The sequence below is a fragment of the Bipolaris victoriae genome, assembly GCF_000527765.1.
Source record: "Bipolaris victoriae FI3 unplaced genomic scaffold scaffold_50, whole genome shotgun sequence".
Classification (NCBI taxonomy): Eukaryota; Fungi; Ascomycota; class Dothideomycetes; order Pleosporales; family Pleosporaceae; genus Bipolaris; species Bipolaris victoriae.
In genome coordinates this window covers 107035-128350 of record NW_014575342.1, presented here as the reverse complement: position 1 = coordinate 128350, position 21316 = coordinate 107035, and the positions used below count along the sequence as shown (strand labels likewise).

The following is a 21316-nucleotide window of genomic DNA, read 5'->3' as shown; positions in this document are numbered from 1 at the left end:
ACACGGTTACGGGAGTGTGAACGTGCGTTGGACGATATCAACCGGACTATTGCCAATCTCGATCAGCAGATACAAGAGACTGATGCTCAAATCGAAGATATCCGGGCGCAGCTGAGCGAGCTAGAGAATGCAAGAAACGAAAAGGAGGCCAACAACCGCCAGTTGGCAAAGATGATGGCCAAGCAAGAGCATGCAATGTCTAAGAAGGATTCAGATCGCAGCCGTCTTACGGATCGACTGGCCGAAGTGAAGCGGGATATCAGAGATTTAGGTACTCTGCCGGAAGACGTTAATCGGAAATACACAAAATGGGACACCATGAAGGTAGGCTGTCATGCACTCATGATACGAGTATCGGTTCATTTGCTAACATATCCAAGGTTACCAAGGAGCTCACCAAAGTCAACCAAGCCCTCAAGAGCTTCGCCCACGTCAACAAGAAAGCATTCGAACAGTACGAAAACTTCACCCGCCAACGCCGCACCCTGACCGAGCGCCGCGCCGAACTCGACACATCGCGCAAGTCAATCGAGAATCTCATCGACGTACTAGACCAGCGCAAAGACGAAGCCATCGCGCGTACCTTCAAGCAAGTCGCCGCCGCCTTTGGCGAAGTCTTCCAGCAACTCGTCCCCATCGGCCGCGGCCGCCTCATCATCAACCGCAAATCCGACCGCGACGCCCGAGGCAACGTGTCGGACGACGAAGACGACGAAGACGATGACAACGGCGCGCAGTCGCGCAGCAAGAAGAGCAAAGTCGAAGAATACACGGGCGTCAGCATCGCCGTATCCTTCAACAGCAAGCACGACGAGCAACAAAAAATCGGCCAGTTATCCGGTGGCCAAAAGTCGCTCTGCGCCCTCGCTCTCATCTTCGCCATCCAAAAATGCGACCCCGCTCCTTTTTACCTCTTTGACGAAATCGACGCCAATCTCGATGCCCAGTACCGTACTGCTGTTGCGCAGATGCTGCAGCGGCTCAGTGGCCATGGCGGCAAGAAGGGTGATGGAGGCGGTCAGTTCATTTGTACCACGTTTAGACCTGAGATGGTGCATGTGGCGGATCGGTGCTATGGTGTTAGTTATTCGAATAAGACGAGTAGTATTGATGTTGTGGAGAGGGAGGCTGCGCTGGAGTTCGTGGAGGGCATGCAGAAGACGTAGTGTAGGTGGTTTGCGGTTTGGGGGGATGAGGGGGAGGGAAGGATGCTCAATGTATGCTCAATGAACGGAGGGGGGAATATTAGGGTTGTTATGGAAAGATGGGATTCTGGCGTCTTGTTCATGTCTGCTTTTGCTTGCTTGTCTTGCTTTGAGTAGCTTATCCACGACGTATCTCCAGTAGTAGTAGTAGTTTTTTTTTGGTGTTACTACTCTCCAAACCAAAGGTTTTCACGGAAATTATAAGTTGGTAGTTTCTTTCCCCATTTTTCCGTTCATCATTTCTAGCCTGATCCCTTTTTTTTCCCCTCGAATCGGTCAGATAACTACTCTTTGTTGCAGCATCGTCCTCTTCTTTCTTTTCTGTTCATTTCAGTACTTTTTGCAATTCACAGTTGTGAAGTTCTTTGCAAATGGCGAAACATCGCAGCCTCGTTCTTGGCTTTCCACATGCTAGAAGGAGAGAGAGTGCTGGAACAAGATCTCGATCACTCAACTCTTTTTTTTTTCCTTTACTTCCTTTGGCCCGCTTCTGGGCCGCCTCGGTCCAGATGGAATCATACGACGAGCAGGGCCCAGACTTCCCGTCTGTAATTTTTTTTCTTTTGTACTTTTCGCTTTCTTTCACTTCGCTACGTTTCATCAAGTGCCGGGTTGTGGGCTATCTTTGCGAGCAGAGAGTGGGTAGTTTTGCTTTGCGACGAGTGGATCCGGTGAGATTACACGATGAGTAGAGATCGGGTTTGTCGCTGTGCATCGTTCGGTGCGCCCGTCTCCGTAATATGGGTGGCAGTGTGGCTATTGGGGCCAGCAGAGGAGAAAGACGACTTGAGGATCGGTGGTTAATAGGGTGCATCGCGAAGAGCTTGGGCAACTAGGCTGCATTGGGCTTGGTAGCGTGTGTCATGGAGGAGGCCAATTGGGTACCCGGATCCCTGGGCCCATCTGGCGGCGGTATTTGGCTTGACTATCATCAGCCCCGTATCTACCATCGCGATGTTGTGATACTAAAAGTACGGGCTTGAGGGATTTTGCTTACAAGTGGTGTGCTAGATGCGTTGTCTGCTTTTCCGATGCTCGATTGTTCATGTAGTGTTGCCTGCTAATGCAGGTGCGCTGATAACAAACATGGACCAGGTGTTCCGATGCTCAAAGTGTACAGTGGCTAGGTTGTGAATGCGGTGCTATCAAAAACAGAGGCATTGCTATGCGCATCTGTATAAATCCAAATCTGATCCATATATAGGTGTTTTGAGGCTTCCAAAATAGCTGCATAGCCGTCCATCAAGTCCAGGACGGATGTTTTTGGATCGGAGTGCTACGACATTGTGTAGAATACAAGTAAGACCGAAGTACGCCACTACCAGAGCAGTGATAATGTTCCTGACATGCATACTACCATGGATACGGTTTTAGGGGGGTTGGTGAATTCATATTGGTTGCCTCGTCGTTGTACTCGTGCCACAGTGATTCAATCCTGGTCTTGACCATGATGCAGCCCGTCAGATGACAAGGTTGATATTTTCACAATCTCTCCTCCAGCACCGATGTATGGTTCAACTCTCTTTGGAATGTTGTAAGTCGGTCCTACTCTAACAATTCTGCTAGAATATCTTTATACCTGAATCCATACTACAGTCAGGTAAGTGTATGCTGGTTGAATTTGCCCGCAGTAGGATAGGTGGAATAACATACGATATAAAAATTTCCTTGCTTTCATTACTGAATCATTCCTGTAGCGCCTTAGCTTAGTCAGTTATGTATGCCTCTGCTCTTGCTCTCTGATGTGAGATACGCTAAAAGCACACCCACGGAGCAAGGTACCTTGATTAGGGCGGAACCACCGGGGGAGGCGCGGCGAAACCAGGGCAACACAATACATCCAGGACTAGACAGGCTAAAGAATTATCTTGGTTGATCTGATTTGCTAGCGCTTCCGCTCGCCATGTTTTGTGATGCCCTTAATATCCACTATCAATGGGCCCTGTGGCAGTCCGGAACATTTCCGAGTGGTCCAAATGTATACTTTATGTATACATACAAGGCATTAGGATAACGTCGCGTCGGATGCAAGATTTTCCACTCAGTAAGTTATGGACTCCATCGTTCTAGCGAAAATGTGTCGAGTGCGGGCGAAGTGACCTTGGTAAATGCGCTACATGGGAAGAAGAACGGCAGGATTTGGTGGTGAGAAGATGGGATATCCAGCCCTGTGCATACACGCTAGCTTCTTGGAGCGAGCTAGTAAATGTTTCCTCCCTAGGCAGACTGCATACTCGAGGGGCCAGACCACCTAGTCAGTGGAATAAGCTTCCAAAGACGTCGAGGAAACGAAGAATACGGTTCGACTATGGACCTAAATCAAACCTGCAAGTACTTCGTGTTTACATGACAGATGAAGCAGCACCATGACAGGTACACCAAATATGACGTATATACATGCGCATAGCAAAGTCACCATCATGCCATGTCTTCTAACAATTTATAGATAATTTAACATTTCCTCAAATACCCGAGCATGTCACAGTGCTGTGTGCGATTCTATTTCCTTCCCGCCAAGTAACATGCCTGGGTGGGGGATGGGGCGTGGCAACCGTCTTTCGCTGGTGACGTTTGGTGGCCTATGCGATCGCGATCCCAACGGAACAAAACCGGATCAAGACTGCAGGCTGTGCGTGTAAGAAGCAGTTGCTGGTTTCAAGTTGAAGTAGGTCGGTATGAAATTCTCTATGCATGTTAGTCATGTTTTTTTCCAGAAAAAACGAGCTCACAGTTGCTGCGCGCAAATGATTGAATAATCCAGCACCGGGATTGGTTCCCGCGAATCATATTTCTCAAAACAAGACACCCTCTTTACCTCCTCTTCAGCATTAACGGAGCGACTGCTGTCGGACAACAGGCCTCTACAGGAAGCTCATTGTATACCTGAATTGGTATGCATACTTACCGCAGATAAAATTGCGCAGTCTGCCCTCCCCATCCTAGTCCGTCCTCGGGCTGGTATACCTCGTGTCCATCTTTGCACACCCATCCTCTCACACATCCATCTTCTTCGACCATCCATCTCCCCTTACGCGTCCCACAAAATCTGAAACAATATAGGCACACAGACGGTACTACGTGAGCTCCAGTGAACTGGTAGTGTGCTCTTTAGCGTGCGTTCGCTGCCTGCCAGCTTCCGTGATGCAAGGAAACCCATATCAATCATCCATTCCTGAACATGGCGGGAAGGTCGCAATACCAAAGCTGCCGCCGCGCCCTGGTAAGGAAAAGCAGGAAAAAGTTGAGAAAGAAGATCGGGTGTCAGTAACAACCACTCAAAGGCAATCGATAGACTGACATATTTCTGTAGAGCAAGAGCATGCAAAGCCTGCCGCAAACGAAGCACGTTAATCTTTTTCTTGAAATTGACTCATCAAGCTAATTCTGAACACAGAAGTCCGATGTTCAGGTGAGACGCCGCGTTGCGCCACTTGCGAACGAGCCGGTTCAGTCTGTGTCTATGACTCTGCACGGCGTGATCGACTGGGAGAGTGTGTTTCCAAGACACCATCGTCATGTAATTTCGCGCTGACTCTTCAGGGCGATGCGGTTGAATCAGGATCTTGTTAACCTCCTGAGGGCATTGGAGGGACGCGTCGGCGATGCAGACAAGAAAACCATCAACCAAGTATTACAGAATGTACGTTTGCCATGCGTATCTGCCATGTGGCGCCACATATTCTGCTAATCATTAGTCTTTATAGGTAGAAGACGACCTGGTCTCCTTGGATTCTGTTCAATTGAGCAAAACGTTGGGGAAAAGACCACGCGAACCGTCCTCAGGGGAAAAGGACCCAGAAACTACTAACCATGGAGAGGCTTTCGTTACCGCATCAGTTGGTTCGAATGAAGATCTCGATTTTTTGGACGAAGATTTGATGCGTAACCGCGAAGCGAGAGAGACCGGCTATATAGGCCAAAACTCTGAGGTACAATGGCTGCGAAGCGTTCAACGCCAAGCTGAACGTGGAAGTACGAATCCCGAAGGCCAAAGACACGGTCCTCCCGGCTCAAGCTCGAAAGCCGTCAATGAACGAGTCGAGGCTTTGCATGAACGAAGACAGAATACCAGTCAAGGTTCCATGCAACACACAACTGACGCAACCTTCTATCTGGATAGCGACGACATCGAGATCGATATAGCGGTCGATCCTTACGAAATGCCGGAACCAGGAGTTGCCGAGAACCTCTTCAACTGCTATCTCGAAACCGTGCACAGTACTTTTCCACTCATGCCGGTCAATTTCGAGGGTCAATTTCGCCGCTACATACAATCTGCAAAACAGAAACGCCAATACGAGATCCCTCCAAAATGGCGTATTACCATGAATCTCCTCTTTGCAATCGGAGCGAAATACTCTCAGCTCATCGGAGCTCCATGGAGAGGAGACGAAAGAGATCACTTGATCTACATGACTCGTGCAGTGCATCTTCTACGTCTAGGTGACCCCATAGTGTTTATTGCAGCACCTACCATGGATAGGGTTCAGGCTGTAAGCGGCCTATGTTTCATTCTCCATAATGGCAGCTGATGTTTAAAACTACAGACTGGTGCCCTGGCATTTTACTTCCTTGCAATCGGCCATGTTAGTAGGGCGTGGATCATGATCGGAGTTTCTATCAGACTGGCCTTGGCTCTCGGCCTTCATCTACGCAATGAGAACACAGCACTAGAAGACTCTAAGAAAGAGCCGCTAGTGAGGACATGGTGGTGTCTGCACGCTATCGAATGTCTTGTGTCATCCATCACGGGCCGTCCCCCGGTTATTGGACATGAGGACTGTACTGTCTCTTTACCAAAATCCAATTCCGGGCCGTTAAATCCAGATAACAGTTCATCTAGACAATCTTCCCGCGTCCGTACAAGCTATGAATCACCACAATCAAGCGCAAGGAGTAGCGCCTCTCAGTCCGATAGAGGTACTGATGACAGTAGTTATTTGGTTGCATACATCAATTTGAATCTTATCTCGCAAAAGGTTCTTCTTAGCTTGTATTCCCCACGGACTGCAGCTCGATCCTGGGAGGTATGTCCAGAACCGTACTGCTTGGCTGCTCTTTTTCACATGTATCTATCTCTTGGATTTGCTAACGACTATGATTCACAGCACATCCAGACAAGGATCACGGAGCTTCTCAATGAACTGGATGATTGGGCCAAGATAGCTTCGCCGTCTGAAGATCTTCATGCAAGTAGCTGGGCCCCGCAACCCGACGTCGATCGCGAACGCTACCTGTTCAGAATTTACTATTGGAGCACGAGGATCCTCATCACACGACCTTGTCTCTGTAGAATCGAGAGACGAATAGAATCTGAGAGCAGCCGGTCGGCCATCTTCAACGCAAAAACGGCCGAGTTGTGTGTTCAAGCGGCCGAACAAATAACATCATTGTTTCCCGACCAGCCAGACAAGACCTTCATTTACTCTCATGGTCCGTGGTGGGATGTAGTTCACATCAGTAAGTCTTGTAGACCCGACTAGTGACGAAATTTACTGATAATTATTGCAAAAGTCATGCAGAGCATGGCTGTGCTTTTGCTGGAGATGTCTTACGAGGGCCAAAATTTGAAGGATGACAAAGAAAACATCATGAAATGTATCAAGAAGTTGATGAGTTGGCTCCGTGCTTTGCGAGTCAACGACCCTGTCGCCTCTCGAGCTCACGGCGTGGTTTACAAGATCCTAAACACATGTGCTCCTAGCTTAAGAGAACAGGTCAAGGAGCTCATGAATGATGATGGTGATCAGCCTTCGCAATCCAGGACATGGGAGCGTTCCCAAGATTTCAACATTCCACAACAAGAGTCCTGGGATACATCAAGCGAACCTATCTATCCAGCAGTGTCTTCACAGACTTTCCCACCATTCCTCTCGGAGCAGTTCCCGGACCCCATCTATCCATACCCTATCGAGTACGACCAATCCATGGCCTTTTCATTCGGAAACCCTTTCACGACAACTTTTGATCAGGGACCTCCAATCCTCGACATGCAGAATCTTTGGTGGCAATCAGCATCGTCTGCCAATATGAGTCTGGACCCTTCGGAGTTGGTCATGCCTTACCAACAGCAGCCGCAGCCGCAGCAACCGCAACCGCAACAGCAGATGCACGACCAGATTCATCAAGGCATACAGCAGACCGACTGGATGCACCAGCCAGATGGAGATGACGACCTCGACCAACCGCCCCAACAGTAACGGCAACCAGGCTGATGGCCAGGTTATCCATAGATTTTAGCTATCATGTCAGCCTCTTGAATTTCACTAGTTTGCACCCCTAGCCCCATTTACTTTTGCATCGACCTTCACTTATACCTCTGTTTTCCGGGTGAAGGGTGGCCAAGTTAAAAACAAGGAAGGGACAATTTCAATTTGATGTTGGATAGCTGCAAGAGGCATTATTGGTAATCGAATTTGCACTTTTGATACACGCAAAAGTCTTATCACCACAAGTCTTTTATAGTGCATGAATAAGTGGATTTATTTGCTGGTTCTTGCTCTGAGGAACGAGAGACATTGCGCTGGTGTTTTGATATGGCGTCCGGTCAAGATGCATCTCACCGTGCATTCATATCATCGTCTACAACAGGGACTTTGCTTAACAAGAAACTCCATGAAATCTGTGAGCAGAATCTATTTATTCCTGTACTACAACCAGAAATGATCAAATGCATGTGCGCTAAACTCTAGTATCGTGCGAGGCCACCAGCGCATGGTACAGTATCCTCACTATTCACCATTCACTACTCACTTTCGCCGAGCCCCGTGGGGCTTGGCATTTGTTTGCTACTACAACACCTAGATTAGCTCGCTCGTTTCTACTCTTTTTTTTTCAATTCGTACACATACGCACACACGCACACACACACGCACTCTCTCTCTCTCTCTCTCTATCTCCTTGGTAGGACAGCTCCCTAATATTGCACAGTTTCTAACAAGTCTACAGTCGCTATGTCTGCCAACACTAATGAAGTCGTTATGCGTGACGCCCGTGCGTGTAAGCAGTCCGCGCAAAAGAGGAAGGGTACTACCCTAATAGAGCTAAGTAATGATAGAGGTGCAGCTCCCGTTTCGAGGCGTCGCTAGAGACGTGATAACGCTCTGGCACTATTAAAAGATGAGACTAAGTTAATGACTATCGCCTAGTCTAGATAAGCAAACCCGGACGATCCCCTCGACAAGCTAATTAGCTTAGGAGAGGAAGAGCTTAAGGGAATTAATAATGCAAGCAGCGAGTGGCGTGATGGTGGTAAGCTGACTTGCGAGGAGTGCGGACGTTCCCACCCTCCGCCGTGTATAAACGAAGAAGATAGATCTAAACTTTATATTAGACAAGTATTGCTAAGGGAATACAAGAAGGAGAAGGCTACGGCAGAAGTGCCTAAACCTTTAGATCCCTCTCAAGAAGAGGGAGGACTTACTAAGGGGCCTGAGCCTTTAGGTCCCGCTCGAGAAAAGGGAGAACCTATCAAGGAGCCCCCTAAGAAGAAGAAGGCTAATCGCTGGTGCGGGCGATGTGGCAACTTCTATGGCGGTTAGTGTAGGATGCTGAAGTGCTCTTCGTGCAGCCAATATCACTTCCCTAATAAGGAGTGCATGGCAGCTGACCCTACGTTGAAGAACTGGGGTAGGTTTATTCCGCTGTTAAGCCCTGAAGCTATACTAGCAGCCGCGACTCTTATAAACCAGCAATTTTCTGAGATCGTGAAGTCGTTTAGTAAGAAGAAGAAAAATAACTAACTTGAGAGAAATCTCAGAGGGGTTGGGCTAACCTCTAGAACAACCTAGTCATGACTCTAGCCATACCTCCGCGCGGTTCACGACGGGAACTTTATAGTGTTTAGGCATGTAGTGCTAAGGTAGTAAGCTAAAATTAGTAGTATCTAAAAGTAAGTATCTTCTTTTATCGCTTCTTTACTAGGCTACGCTAATAGAAGTAAATTCTCTATATAATTTCTATTTAACGGCCGCTTAAACTCCCTACGCGCTATTATGCTTATTTCCCTTTGTTATAATAAGTAATATATACGTATTCTCTTTAGATAACTAGTAGAATAAGAAGAAGAAAGGATGAAACTAGAAGTGATGTGTAGGGTTGGCTGTTGTCTCAGCATACATGTTATGCCTAATGTGATTAATACTACTGTATATTAAATTAGCTTAGTTATATCTCTTGCTATTTTATAAAATGAAATGCTCTAGTCTTAGCTATAGTTGCTTTACTCTATATAACTATCTTTTATAATAGCTTCTAAATAGTAACTCTAATATATAATATGCTGTTCTTAGAGCTACGTAAGTATAGTTTATGTTCTAGACCTTCTCTTATACGAGTCTTAGTATTATTATTAGATCGACTAATAATTAAGTGTAGGGTAATACAGGAATCAAGAGAAACCTCATAGTAACTTCTAATTAGCAGCATCAATGCAGAAAATACTACTCTTAGGGCTATAAGTACATGTTGTGCATTAAGATAGGCATGCCTTCCTTCTAGGTGCGCCTTCCCATCTCATCTCACATTTTCTTTCCTCATCACCCGTACCTAAATTTTTCATTTTCATTTTCATTTTCAAATTTCCGTTTTTTTACTAAAAACATAGGTAAGAAGTCTAGCAAGAGGCGTGGCTATCGCAAGATGCGCCCACCGAAGCCAAAGCGGCTGGCGATGTCAGCTAAGCAAGCAGCGGCCGCTCAAGAGGAGGCTGACGCAGCTGCAGCTGCAGAATCATCATCAGTAGCCTTCAACAAGCCTATAACAAGGCGAGAAGAAGAGGATAAGGACGAGCAGGAGCCAGACCTCCCTACTAATAAAGGTGAGTCTATTAGAAGACAAGAAGCCGCCGCTCAAGATTTAATTTAGAGCGGATTTATCGTTAGCAACAGCGTACATCAAGCATGCAGCATAGCGAGCTGAAGAGAAGAAGAATCTAGAGTTCTCTCAGATAAAGGCGAGTCGATCAAACATACTAACCGAGAACTAGAATATAAGTATATCGACGACGACGACGACGGCGAACACCAAGACAGAGTCAGTAAGCAAGCTCCGACTATATCTATATCAGAAGAGGTAGAAGAGGGAAGTAGCTTGCCAGCCTTGCCCCGAAGCTCCTCTCCCACTCAAGCACAATCGGAGGAGACCGTCAACCTGCCCTCCGTTCCACTCCCACCCGTACAGCCCACGGGGGAGTTTTACATTATAATTTACCGGCTATCCTCCGGCAAACCAATCAAGGTAGGCCCCGAAAATACCATGACTTTCGCTAAGCGAGTTACGGCCAACTGCGATCGTCGGAAGGCAGAGGGCTACATCCTGGCAGATCGCCTTGCAGCGAATTGCCCGAGTCCCATGACTTTTACCAGAGTATAGTCCTACTGTGGTATTAGACACAGCGGCCATCCAACCAACTAGTTTAGAGCGAAGGGTAAAATATCTAGTTTCGTAACAGATATTCGAAGTTAGTTCAATAAGGCAGAGATTCGGAACAAGAAGGTGACTATACTAGTGCGCGCGCCTAATGGCCTTCACACTAGGCCCAACTACTTGAAGAGCTTCTTGCAATAGATTATAGATCACTGTGGCGTAACTGCACAGTTAATCTTCCAGTTTAACAAGGTATGTCCAGAGATTACCCCAACTAATCTCCGCAACTTTCGAGGACTTGGTGGTATTACTACCTTTGACGGCCAAGACTTCCTTAACCACCTCAAAGAGAGGAAAGCTATTCCGGATATAGCACGTATGTTAGAGATTCTCGCATAAATTAGCAACTTCAAGAATAGCGACGAAGGTAATCAAGATCGCAATACGTTACCCCCAGACGATCTTACTACACCTAAAGAGGTCAGTAGTTTATCAAGTTCTACTAGTCGCAGGACTTAAAAGATCATAGCATCTTTTGCCCCTGGAGATAGCAGTGCGAAAGAACGCATAACATCTTTTCAGATTTCATTCCTAGAGGTGTCAGTACAGATAAGCGCATAACATCTTTTCAGATCCCGCAGTACTTTAGGTTGCCGTAACCTAAAGCTAGGAAGTTCTGTTAGGCAAACAGAACGGCCAACGAAGCATAACGGTAAAAAGTCGTATAGAGGCTCCCCTAGGACGAGTTCGCATCTTACCGCGATCTAGGGGTACAGCAAGACAACCACTCTTGTCGCCAAGACGAACTTAATGCTGGACTGTTCCCTAATAGCGATAATATAGATTCATGGAAATGAAGATACAACATAATTGCCACAAACGAGAACTAAGGCGCGCATGCATTGTGTGATTTAATAGAGATTGTTCCTTCGTTCACCCAGTTTACTAGATCATAAGCTATCATATAGTACACCCGTTATTTTAAATATTCCCATTACAATTAGCAAGACTTTGCAATATTTCTAGTGTTTTAATGTACTCGTGTGATTCCTACGCACTCCTCCTATACTGAAGTTCTCGTGCTCTTGCCTAAAATGGCACTCACGTAGGCAAATGCTTCCGCCCCGCAGTTTGCATTACTCTTCTACAACCAACTCATCGACGAACGGACGAACGAACGAGCGAACGAACGACCGACCGATTCATAAGCTTTTTCTGGTCTGTCGACGCACATCATCTAGGCTGCCGGGGCATCTCGAGCGACTTTTAGTAGGTGGAGGACCTCCCTTATTCTTCTTCCGCTAGGGATACAGTGTTCGCACTGGAAGTCCAGCAAGTTAAATAAGGAGGTAAAGAAGGGAAGTAAAAGAAGGGAAGTAAAAGAAGGGAAGTAAAAGAAGGGAAGTAAAAGAAGGGAAGTAAAAGAAGAGGATAACAATAAAGACTTAAAGGATACCGCGTTCATTTTGTAGCCCTAATTATCGACTTGTCGAGGCTTAGTCAATCGTCCGGTCCGAGTCGGCTTTACTCTCCGCGTCCAATTACTCGAGTCGAACCGATTCCCTACGTCTTCGACTAGCTTCTTCTACCTATATTCTAAGCTTTATCAGAAGGGGATTTCATTGGCTTCTTATCCCTTCAAGCTAGAAATTAGAATGACAACCCTCAGGAGACCCTTATGGGCCTTGCTGCTTTGCCGAAAAGCGTTGGAACTCTAGTGCTCTTAACCTACAAGGTGTAGCCAGATCTCAGCTTCTTCGACCCATGTTCTGAGCTTTATCAGAGGGCTTACCAGCTTCTTGTCCCTTCAAGCTAGAAATCAGAAGTGCAAACCCTTTTCATACCAATTCGACCCACGCGTCTGCTACTACTACAATATTATCTGTCATTGCATTCCGCGGTATTGTACATGCCACATAACTGATCAGCCAATTAGGGACTACTACTAGTAGCGTCAACTATAGCCATACTCAACACCATACTCAATACCAACAGCATCTATCGCGATATTCGCAGATACGCAGCTGCCAATCGATATCGCAGTTTTCTTGGCACAGCGGTCGCCATACTCGAGGTGGGCAGCCGCGCAGCAGCATACAGAACAGCTTTAGCTGCCAAACTGGCGGAGATTCGAGACACAAGCGACCCTGCGATCATATCTGGCCTGTTGATGGCTATATTAGAAGCCAATAGCACTGCAATCAACGTGCCTCGACTGCGAAATCGAGTACGTAACACCGTTACCTTTAAAAACGCTCAAAAGTCTTAGAGACGATCCGCTTTCCACCCAGTCCTAAGAGTAGCTATTATTATGTCACGCTATTAAATTAAAGGCCATTTTAGCTAGAGGCTGTAGACTAACTTAAGCTCTTGCTCAAACTGATCGTCTAACCCCTTCTCATTTTTACCCTTCTTACCTTTGATTTAAACATACTCACTTCAACAGATCATTAACGAGAAGTCCTTAAGTTTTCTCAAAGGCATTTAACACAATAAGTCCTTAGGTATGCTTTAGTATCTCACAGGCTTGTGACGAGAAGTCCATGAGTTTATCTCAGGAGTTCACCAATTATGTCCTAGAGCGTGTTCTAGCACCTCAAAGGCATACTTCAACGAGTGGGATCTATCGGATTAAATCTAACTAGGGAGATGGCTACTCTTTTAAGTAGGCAGCGAGAAGTCCTGCTCTCGCTGCGGCAGGGTTAACCTGTTTCATTCAAACCTTGCCTCTTGACCGCTATCAACGACTCAGGCCGCATTCCAGTCTACAATAGGAGCGTTTGCGTGCGATAAGTCCGCGATTAATGGTTGCATCGATATACTCACTGACTATAACATATTAACGGGTCTTTGAGGTGCGAGTCGATAACATAGGATCACCTGGAGGGGCCATTACTGGATACCACGATTTGCTGGTCCACTAAAAGCCCTTTTGCCAGGGCGTCGAGATGCGAGGTAGGAGCAAGATTAATATCTTTTGGATGGGCGGCGTGGGTGTGGGACAGACTAATACCCACACTGTTTTTTTTTGGATACGAGACGATAATGAATTGTGTTTTTGGAGACAGCAATGAACAAAGGCAGGAAGAATGGAAAACAGTGTAATTGATACATGGCATAAGAATGGAGCGTAGTCATTAAATCATGCTCTATTCTCTATACCCAAAAAATCTACCTATACGAAGAAGTCGACGACACACTCCCTCCCCTATCACGCCTCCTACACCCCTCACAGCGACATTCCATCTCACTCGCCGCCTCAGCTCTCCTTACTCTAAACCTCGCCAAGCGCCTCGTAAACACACCCGAAGCACCGAGTCCCAACTCCACCGTCTTACCCTCCGTCACCGGCTCTGCAGAATCAGAAGCGTACTCCCCCTCGACGATCCCAACCGTCGCATCCGTGCTATCCAGACGCTGCATATCAGATGCATACATGGCGCCCAGCCCCGGCACGATACCGCGGTTGAGACTAGCTGTGATGCGAGCAATGGACAGGGCGTCGAGATGCGGGGTCCAGGTAGGGACTTTGTAGATGTAGTATGCAAGGTATGCGAGACCGAAGAGCTGGAGGAGGAGTAGGAGGGAGACGAGGGTTACGCCTGTGAGCGAGATGCTAGGGGCGGGAATGAAAGCTCCTGGGGAGGAATGTAGGGGGCGGCCGGTTGTGCCGGAGGTTTTGAGCGAGGTTTGGGTTAGGAGGGCGCGGTTGGCGTGGAAGCTTTTTGGGAGGTTAGAATGGGGGGAGGAGAAGAGGGAGAGAAGACGTACATGCTTGCGGAGAGGTAGCGTTCTGTGGCTGTTGTGTCTGAGAATAGGACTGTTGTGAAGTTTTGCATTATTTGGAGGAGGCGCTGGGTATCGTCTGCTTGAGAGGAACATGCGGCGGTGTAGTCGCGGTAGCTGCGGAATGTGGAGAAGGGGAGGCGGTTGAGACGACAGATTTGGTCGAGGAGGAGAGGCGTGGTGGCGTTTGTGGATGTGTTGGCGACTGCAAAGAGGGAGTTTTCGCCGAATAATGCGATGGCGGAGGTCATTAATGGACCTGACATTGTCGTGTTTGTGTCTTTAAAGGTAGGGCCAATGGGCCAGCTTGATGGCGTGGATTCGGATGCTGGCCTTAAACAGAGTCATTTAGCAGATATCCATGCCATGTATATGTATGCTAGATCTCTTACCAGCCCGGGATATCCGTCAATCCATCCTCTTTTGACGGACGGCGCCATCGTCCCTGGAAACTACTCAACACATTCCCATTTTTATCTACTTCCATCCTGTTGCCGTCTCTCCAAAGATCCGAAAGGTAGTCGTTGTACTGTGCCCTCTCTGCAAATGGGTCTGGCTCGTCCCAACGCTCCAACAAGGGACCATATACGTAGTTGTTGCGATAGTTGCCGAGCTCGAAATAGCCTCGCGTAGTCTTGACAGTGCAATGTTGCGTGTAGCTTACCGGTGCATCATTCTTATCCGTTGTATTGACATCCACAAAAATATCTTCAACAGTGTCCTGCCTGTTGCGAGAAAGCTGCCATGGAAACTTTCCACGCTGACCTGGAACGCAGATATTCGCTCCAAATTGACCGGATGAAGTGAAACCAGAGGTAAAGGGATTTCCGCCCGTGCAAGTTACGGGAAACGAGGATTGCTCGATTTCAGTACATCGGACCGTCGAATTGAATCGCATTGCGCGGTGTCGGAGAATACCAGTCGTTGTTCCGTTGGGAAAAGTAGCGACGAAGAAACCCAGACCCGGCTGTGCCCAAGGTCCCAGTTGCTTCAACTGAGGCACATCCCGCAGTTCAAATGGAGCCGCATCTTGTAGATCCGGCCAAAGATTCGTAGGAACCTCACTGAAGGAGAGAGAAGCCAGTGAATTCTCGAGTTGTTGGACAACTACGCCTTCAGGTATGGTGGACATGTCGTCTGGCTCTGGGTCTACCCCTAAGAGTGTATATCTTCCTCCGCGAAAGGGCCCGTTCTGCGAACCCACAGGGTTATCTTCGGTGGTCATGACCAAGACTTGCCCTATAGATACGAAGCCCTCTCGGATAGGCTGCTGGATACCACAGATCAAAAGGAACAACGCAGCGAGCCATAGGAACCCACTGCCAGGCCCACTCCGTCTGGATTGATCTGCATTTGCTGTCCTATTACTCCTCCATGGTGGCCAGGCTTCGCAGAGAATGTTGATATTCGACCATCCGCGGTCTGCTAGCGCAAAAACCTGGGATACACTGACCGTTTGGTTCTTCCGCCGCCTTTGCGTATAAACGACTGCAGCTTGAGCAATCAATGCCGAGATGAGGGGGATAGTGACGATGCTGGCGAAAGAGTTGAGTACTGCGAGGGCATTTATAATGCGTTGCTGTGTTGAGATGTTGCTTTCTGTGAATTCAGTTTGGATGTACGATGGCAGGCCCACCGGGTGATAGGCGAGTATGCATGTTAGTACCCATGGCACAACAAGTATGGGAATGTAGAATGCGATGATCCCAAGCGCACGGTGTCTGTAGCGTAGTATCGGTATATCTTGGGCGCGCGTGTTAGGAGAGGCGGCTGGTTTAGGAGGGCTGCCGATTCTTCTCGGTATTAATGTATGCTGCGATTCAGTTTGTTCGTCAACCACACGCGGTGCTTTTTCTTCTCCATTGTGGGAGTGTGACATGTCGAAAATCGATACCCCAACGAACCAAGGGAAATCCAGACATAATTAAAGCCAGCGTTCTGATCGCCGACCAGAAATGCCAAGTTCATTCCACAATGGCTACGCCTCCTTTCAAGAAGCCGGGGTTGTCGCTCTGGGGGCCTGAATAAGGCCGTCCCCACACCATTGACATTCGAGAGTACCGCAAGCAAGCAAGCGATACATCTGATACCTATCCGTAAGCGCCTTTGGACCCTCTATCCTGGAGATATCATTGAAGATGTCAAGATACAGGCTGGAATTCGATACAATACTCTTAACGTGCAAAGCAGCTCAATTCGCTTTCGGACCTTTTGTCTCAACATAACGGCGGTGCAGATAACGGCCTTTTAGAGATCTGCATCTAAAAGAATTAGTGTTGTACACAGGGTCTAGCCACACCGATTTCGGCTGCGGCCGTTAGAGCTCGTGCAGTAGGCAGTACTTTTGTGTAGTTATTATTGTAGGTGTCTTGCTTGGCAGATCGCCTTAGACCCTTTAATGTCCGCGGACCAGTAGGGCTACGGGAGGATGTGTGTACCCTAAACGGGGAAATTTTGCGACTTAGTGAGAGTATGCTGGTCACCTCCTAAGGCAGACTGGTTCGAGTCAGTGTATCCTTCACATACCCACATTTAAGCCACGCTTCTTGACTTCGCTATGATCACTCTCTCGTACTAACTCAAGACAGTGGGATGACTCCAAAGTAAATTTATTCAACTCAACAGCCATAAAAAGGAAAAAGAAATTTGCGTGGCTAGACGTACACTATATTTTACCTGCCGCCAGATCTTCAGTGATATACAAACCCTACTGGGAAGGAAAAGGAAAAGGAAAAGGAGTGCGAGAAAGGAACTTGGTTGTTTTGACAAGAAGGGAAAAACGTTGAGATAAGTGTACATGTACATCCTTACTCCGTTAAACAAAATACAGCCTGTATTAATCTTCAATGACACTGAGTAGAGAGTCGAATACATCGTCTTCGTCCTCGTCTCCATCATCTTGCTGCCGCTGTGCATGATCCTCGGCATCTTCTTCCGACTGCGCATCGCTATCGTCATCGTTGTCACTGCCAAAGCCACTGTCGTCCCCTGAGAAACTTGCGCCCTCTTGAGCACCAATGGTGGCGCCGGCAACAGAGCTCGAAACACTCTCGCCATCAGTGACACCGTGCCAGCTCTGCTCGCCGTCATCGTCGTTGTACGCGTTGTCATCATCGTCTGGCTCCGTGTCACCACCGTTGTTGTAGGCACTGTAGCCAGGACCGCCCGTAAAAGGACCCGAGTGAGGGGTCGCATAAGCAAATGGAGTTGATTTACCAGTCACAGTAACAGAGCGTTGACTTGGCCTACTTGTGATGTCGGAGTAGGATCGTGGCAATGGATGTTGCGAAGAGTAAAACGGTGAAGGCGGTTCACGAGAACGCCGAGGGGTTGCAGTCCATATCGGAACTTGGGGCTCTTCCCGAGCATCCTCTTGTGGTCTTGGGGATGCGGACTCTGTTACGCGACGTCTCTTGAGCCTCGGCATCAGGCTGGGTGTGCGTGATACCGTTTGTGGAGCAGACGACTGCTTTATTGGAGACCCATTGTAGCGACGCTTGGCCGAGCTAGGGGGAAATGTATCCATTGCCGAGGCAGACACTGTGCGATTGCGATGGGATGATGGGCGTCGCGGATGATTCTCGCTCAATGGAGAGATTGGGTGCGTCTGCTTTTTCAAGATGGAGCTTGGTGTGATTGATCGTCGCCATTGTCGGCCTGCAGGTCGCATAGACAGTTGGACAGATTGGTTGCTACCAAATGAAGAATGCATACTAGCAGGCGGAGCATCGTACGCTTCGACAAATTGCCAGCATGCTTCCTTGGCATCTGCTTCAGGGACGTGGGGTTGGCAGTCTTCATCGTTGCCGTCCGTTTGCGAATTCTTTTCGGGTTGATAGCGAGGCAATTGTCGGAGCTCTGGCCATGACTGTTCCATGACAACAAACTCGTTTCGATCAACCTGCTGGGTATAGGCTTCTCGATGAGTAACATACAGCCTTTTCTTTCCTCCAGATACTCGCATCATGACACCAGATGCGAGAAACTGGGCTGTCCAGAACGCCGAGCTTGACATTTCTGCAGGTGTAAGGAAACGAAGTCGTGATTCCCTAAGCACCTTTCGTAGTGGAATGTAGGACGCCCGAAGGCCCGGATAAGCAGCAATCATGGGGTTTTCATCGCTGTCATCATACTGTAAATGATCAAACACGTCGCTGAAAGCATTCGACAGCGTTTCCTGGACGTCTTTGGCACTGGCACCCCTCAGTGTAATGTCTCGCACGAAACCACGGCTTTGGAGTCGCTTGTAGACTAGATTGTTGCTTCCACAGGCCTTGGGGAACAGCCAGTCGTCGGTGGATCCCGAGGCCCAGTTAGTAATGTCTTGACTGCTCCATCCACTTTCGTGCTGGTTGAGCACAGAGTTGTTGCCCAGCATCGGAGCACCCGGATAAGGACTTGAGTCTGTGTCTCGTCTACGCATTTCTAGCATCGGCGTGCTCATGCTAGTCCTGGAGGACCGGGCTTGAGTCCATTCTTCAGAGCTCTGAGTTGTGGTCCTGTCAACGTCATGCATTGGGTCGTCCTGTGAGAACCAGATGCCTCGCAAATCAGGCCCCCATGGCAGCAGTACTACTTCAATCTCCCAAGGAGCCAGAGAGGTGGGGGGTGCCGCGGCTTCTAGCACGTCAAGTCTTTGCTTGATGTAATCAAGTTCCATCTCAGTGTCTTTACGATCCATGGCTGCGAGTATTAGAGCAGATGAAGTTGTCGAGTCGGCAGAGTGATTTGATCCAAAAGACGTGTTGACGTCCTTGATGTGTCTGCGACTGAAAGAACTGATACTACCGTGGTCATCTAAAGCTTGGTGCATCTTTTCATGCTCGTCCACGCGGTGTTCTACCTCAATAAGCCTGCCTTCGTACATCTCCAGGGTCTGGTTGAGGTCTTCTGGTTGCACATAATTGAAGGAGCCATTCTCTAGCATATCGAGACGGCTGCCCAGATCTCGCATAGTGTTAGCTACGTTGGGTATCGAGTTTAGCAAGTTATGCAACGGAGCGAGATAGGACACGAGCTTTTGGAGTCCTTGTGGAGAAGCTGTTTGTAAGAGATTTTGCAGCTGTTCCTGGGGCACTGAAGGAGAGTTTTCCAGCAAAAGCTGAGTAGGCATTGTGGCATTGGTTGGTCGGTCTGGTGAGCTGGCCGCCTGCGGTTGCATATCTGAAGTCATTCTTGCCAAAGTGTCAATCAGGTTCTTTCCTTCTTGTACCGCCCGATCAGCAGCACTCAGGTCTGGGGTAGCTCCTGCACTTGGAGTTGCGATTTCTGTAGTGCTTTGCACGTATTCTTCAGGGTTGTATGTGTTTGGGATGGTATCGCCAGGTATATCAAGCTGTATATTGCGATTGAAGGGAAGGACGTGTTCTAGTATAGCGCGCGATGGGCTATTCGTGTTCGCTCTGGTCAAAGAATGGTCACGCTCGTTGCGATTTGTTTGTAGGGTCCCAGCGATGTTGATATCGTCTGGTATAGTCGGTGTAGGCGACTGCTGACGGTTAACCTGACACATGCTCTCCAAACGCATTGTCGAGAGACCCAGGCCTGTCACTGAGTGATGCGACTGACTCACCCCATGCCTAATTTCGTTGTTAGCGACTGGACGCTGCTCATGAGATAGCAAGCACACGGAAGGGATTCCGGGGAGACCGCTCGTGCTAGCTTGCGATGGGGTGTCTTGACTTTGTGCTATGCGACCCGACTCGTGGACTCGTGAAGCGTGTAGGAGATGTCGCTGGCTGTGAGTGAACTGCGAATTGAAACGCTCAAGGCGCATAGATTGGGGCCCGCCAGGCGCAGCCAGGCGCAATCCAGCATGCGCATCGCATGGCGCCGTGGGCAGAGTCTGGCATTGGCCCTCACACAGCGCGTGAGGTGAGGGCAGCGGGACAGAAATTGAAGGCGCACGCCGTTCAGGCGCACGCGACGCCTTCAGATGGAAGCAGGCATGGTGGCCGCAGACACACCAGGTCGAGCGCTCACTCCCCGGACGATGCTCAGTGCTCTCGTCGTGCAAGTCGGCGCTGAGCTTATCCCAGAACTGGTCACATCCGCATGGTCCTAGACTGGCGTCGCGATAGTTGCATGGTCCGTTGGGGAGCGGTCGTCTCGAGGGTGCTGGTGGTAGCGTGGGTGGGTCTGCAAACCCGGCCATGGATGCTGATGTCTACGCATCCCGCAGAGGACGCAATTAGTCTAGAATCGAGCCATACTCGCTGCGACTATGAGAGGCTGCTGTGCGGTTAGCAGCGACCCGAGAAACATTGGGAACAGGGCATACCGAGGGAGTTTGGACGGCTTTCTAGAAAATAGGCGAATGAGGAGGGGGACGCGACGCGGGATTTATATATTAATGGCACGGGTGGAGCCGGCAGGGGAGGGTGACGCACCAAAGATGGTGGGAGCATGTGGAGGGGAGAGAGGCCATCGATTACTTTTGGGCCGTGACTCTTTGGCATGCACACATGGACGCACCTAGCAACGGGTAGGGTGGTGGGCGGCGCCGCAAACGCTTCCCCGGAGTCTGGATACAGCGCGGGACGGCTCCTGAACACTGAGGCCATGCCTTGATAGGCCCGCCGACGTCTGGGCGACAACACCCTGGCCCTTGGACGTGCATCAAGTCCAATCTCCAGCCCGGGCGATGCTGCGAAAAGCAAAAAGACGACTCTGGCCCTGGAATCCAGGCAAAAAAAACTCTCTTCCGCCCACTCCTTCAGCTGCGCCCTCTACGCTTCCATTTGTCACGGTGGAGTGGTAGCAGCAGCAGCGGCGGCGGCGGCGGTGGCGGCGATATCCATTCCAACCTTCCAAATACCACGCGCATACACATGCACCTCCAAGTATGCGCCAGGCAGAAATCTTATCCACAGGGCTGGTTGTCGTCAGCGATGCATCCTCACGGCACTGCTGCTGCATCTACAGGGCCCGCATTCGGCAACCCGGGTCTGGGCTGAGAA

The 21316-nt window shown here is 48.9% G+C and overlaps 7 protein-coding genes across 7 annotated transcripts; 4 read left to right on the top strand and 3 right to left on the bottom strand.

The window, feature by feature from the left end:
• Positions 1-308: 308 nt before the first annotated feature.
• On the top strand, positions 309-1166 carry COCVIDRAFT_101157 (hypothetical protein; the record flags this gene model as incomplete). The annotated part of the gene is made up of 1 exon (XM_014700396.1): positions 309-1166. The coding sequence occupies one exon, from the start codon at positions 309-311 to the stop codon at positions 1164-1166; it is 858 nt and encodes a 285-aa protein (XP_014555882.1).
• Positions 1167-4749: 3583 nt separating this feature from the next.
• Positions 4750-7405, top strand: COCVIDRAFT_38446 (hypothetical protein; the record flags this gene model as incomplete). The annotated part of the gene is made up of 5 exons (XM_014700395.1): positions 4750-4845; positions 4910-5698; positions 5753-6232; positions 6314-6665; positions 6720-7405. 5 exons carry the CDS (start codon positions 4750-4752, stop codon positions 7403-7405), a joined length of 2403 nt encoding a protein of 800 aa, XP_014555881.1.
• A 753-nt stretch (positions 7406-8158) lies between these two features.
• On the top strand, positions 8159-9257 carry COCVIDRAFT_16652 (hypothetical protein; the record flags this gene model as incomplete). Its single annotated transcript, XM_014700353.1, has 6 exons — positions 8159-8204; positions 8364-8456; positions 8544-8712; positions 8776-8924; positions 9088-9096; positions 9250-9257. The coding sequence occupies 6 exons, from the start codon at positions 8159-8161 to the stop codon at positions 9255-9257; spliced, it is 474 nt and encodes a 157-aa protein (XP_014555839.1).
• Positions 9258-9483: 226 nt separating this feature from the next.
• On the top strand, positions 9484-10577 carry COCVIDRAFT_16651 (hypothetical protein; the record flags this gene model as incomplete). The annotated part of the gene is made up of 3 exons (XM_014700352.1): positions 9484-9502; positions 9811-10023; positions 10192-10577. 3 exons carry the CDS (start codon positions 9484-9486, stop codon positions 10575-10577), a joined length of 618 nt encoding a protein of 205 aa, XP_014555838.1.
• A 3378-nt stretch (positions 10578-13955) lies between these two features.
• On the bottom strand, positions 13956-14623 carry COCVIDRAFT_61813 (hypothetical protein; the record flags this gene model as incomplete). The annotated part of the gene is made up of 2 exons (XM_014700394.1): positions 13956-14187; positions 14343-14623. Coding segments are annotated over 2 exons (513 nt in total), but the record flags the coding sequence as incomplete, so codon positions are not given.
• A 425-nt stretch (positions 14624-15048) lies between these two features.
• COCVIDRAFT_52414 (hypothetical protein) lies at positions 15049-16089 on the bottom strand (the record flags this gene model as incomplete). The annotated part of the gene is made up of 1 exon (XM_014700393.1): positions 15049-16089. A coding segment is annotated over one exon (1041 nt), but the record flags the coding sequence as incomplete, so codon positions are not given.
• A 1104-nt stretch (positions 16090-17193) lies between these two features.
• COCVIDRAFT_27293 (hypothetical protein) lies at positions 17194-20511 on the bottom strand (the record flags this gene model as incomplete). Its single annotated transcript, XM_014700392.1, has 1 exon — positions 17194-20511. One exon carries the CDS (start codon positions 20509-20511, stop codon positions 17194-17196), a length of 3318 nt encoding a protein of 1105 aa, XP_014555878.1.
• Between the last annotated feature and the right edge of the window lie 805 nt (positions 20512-21316).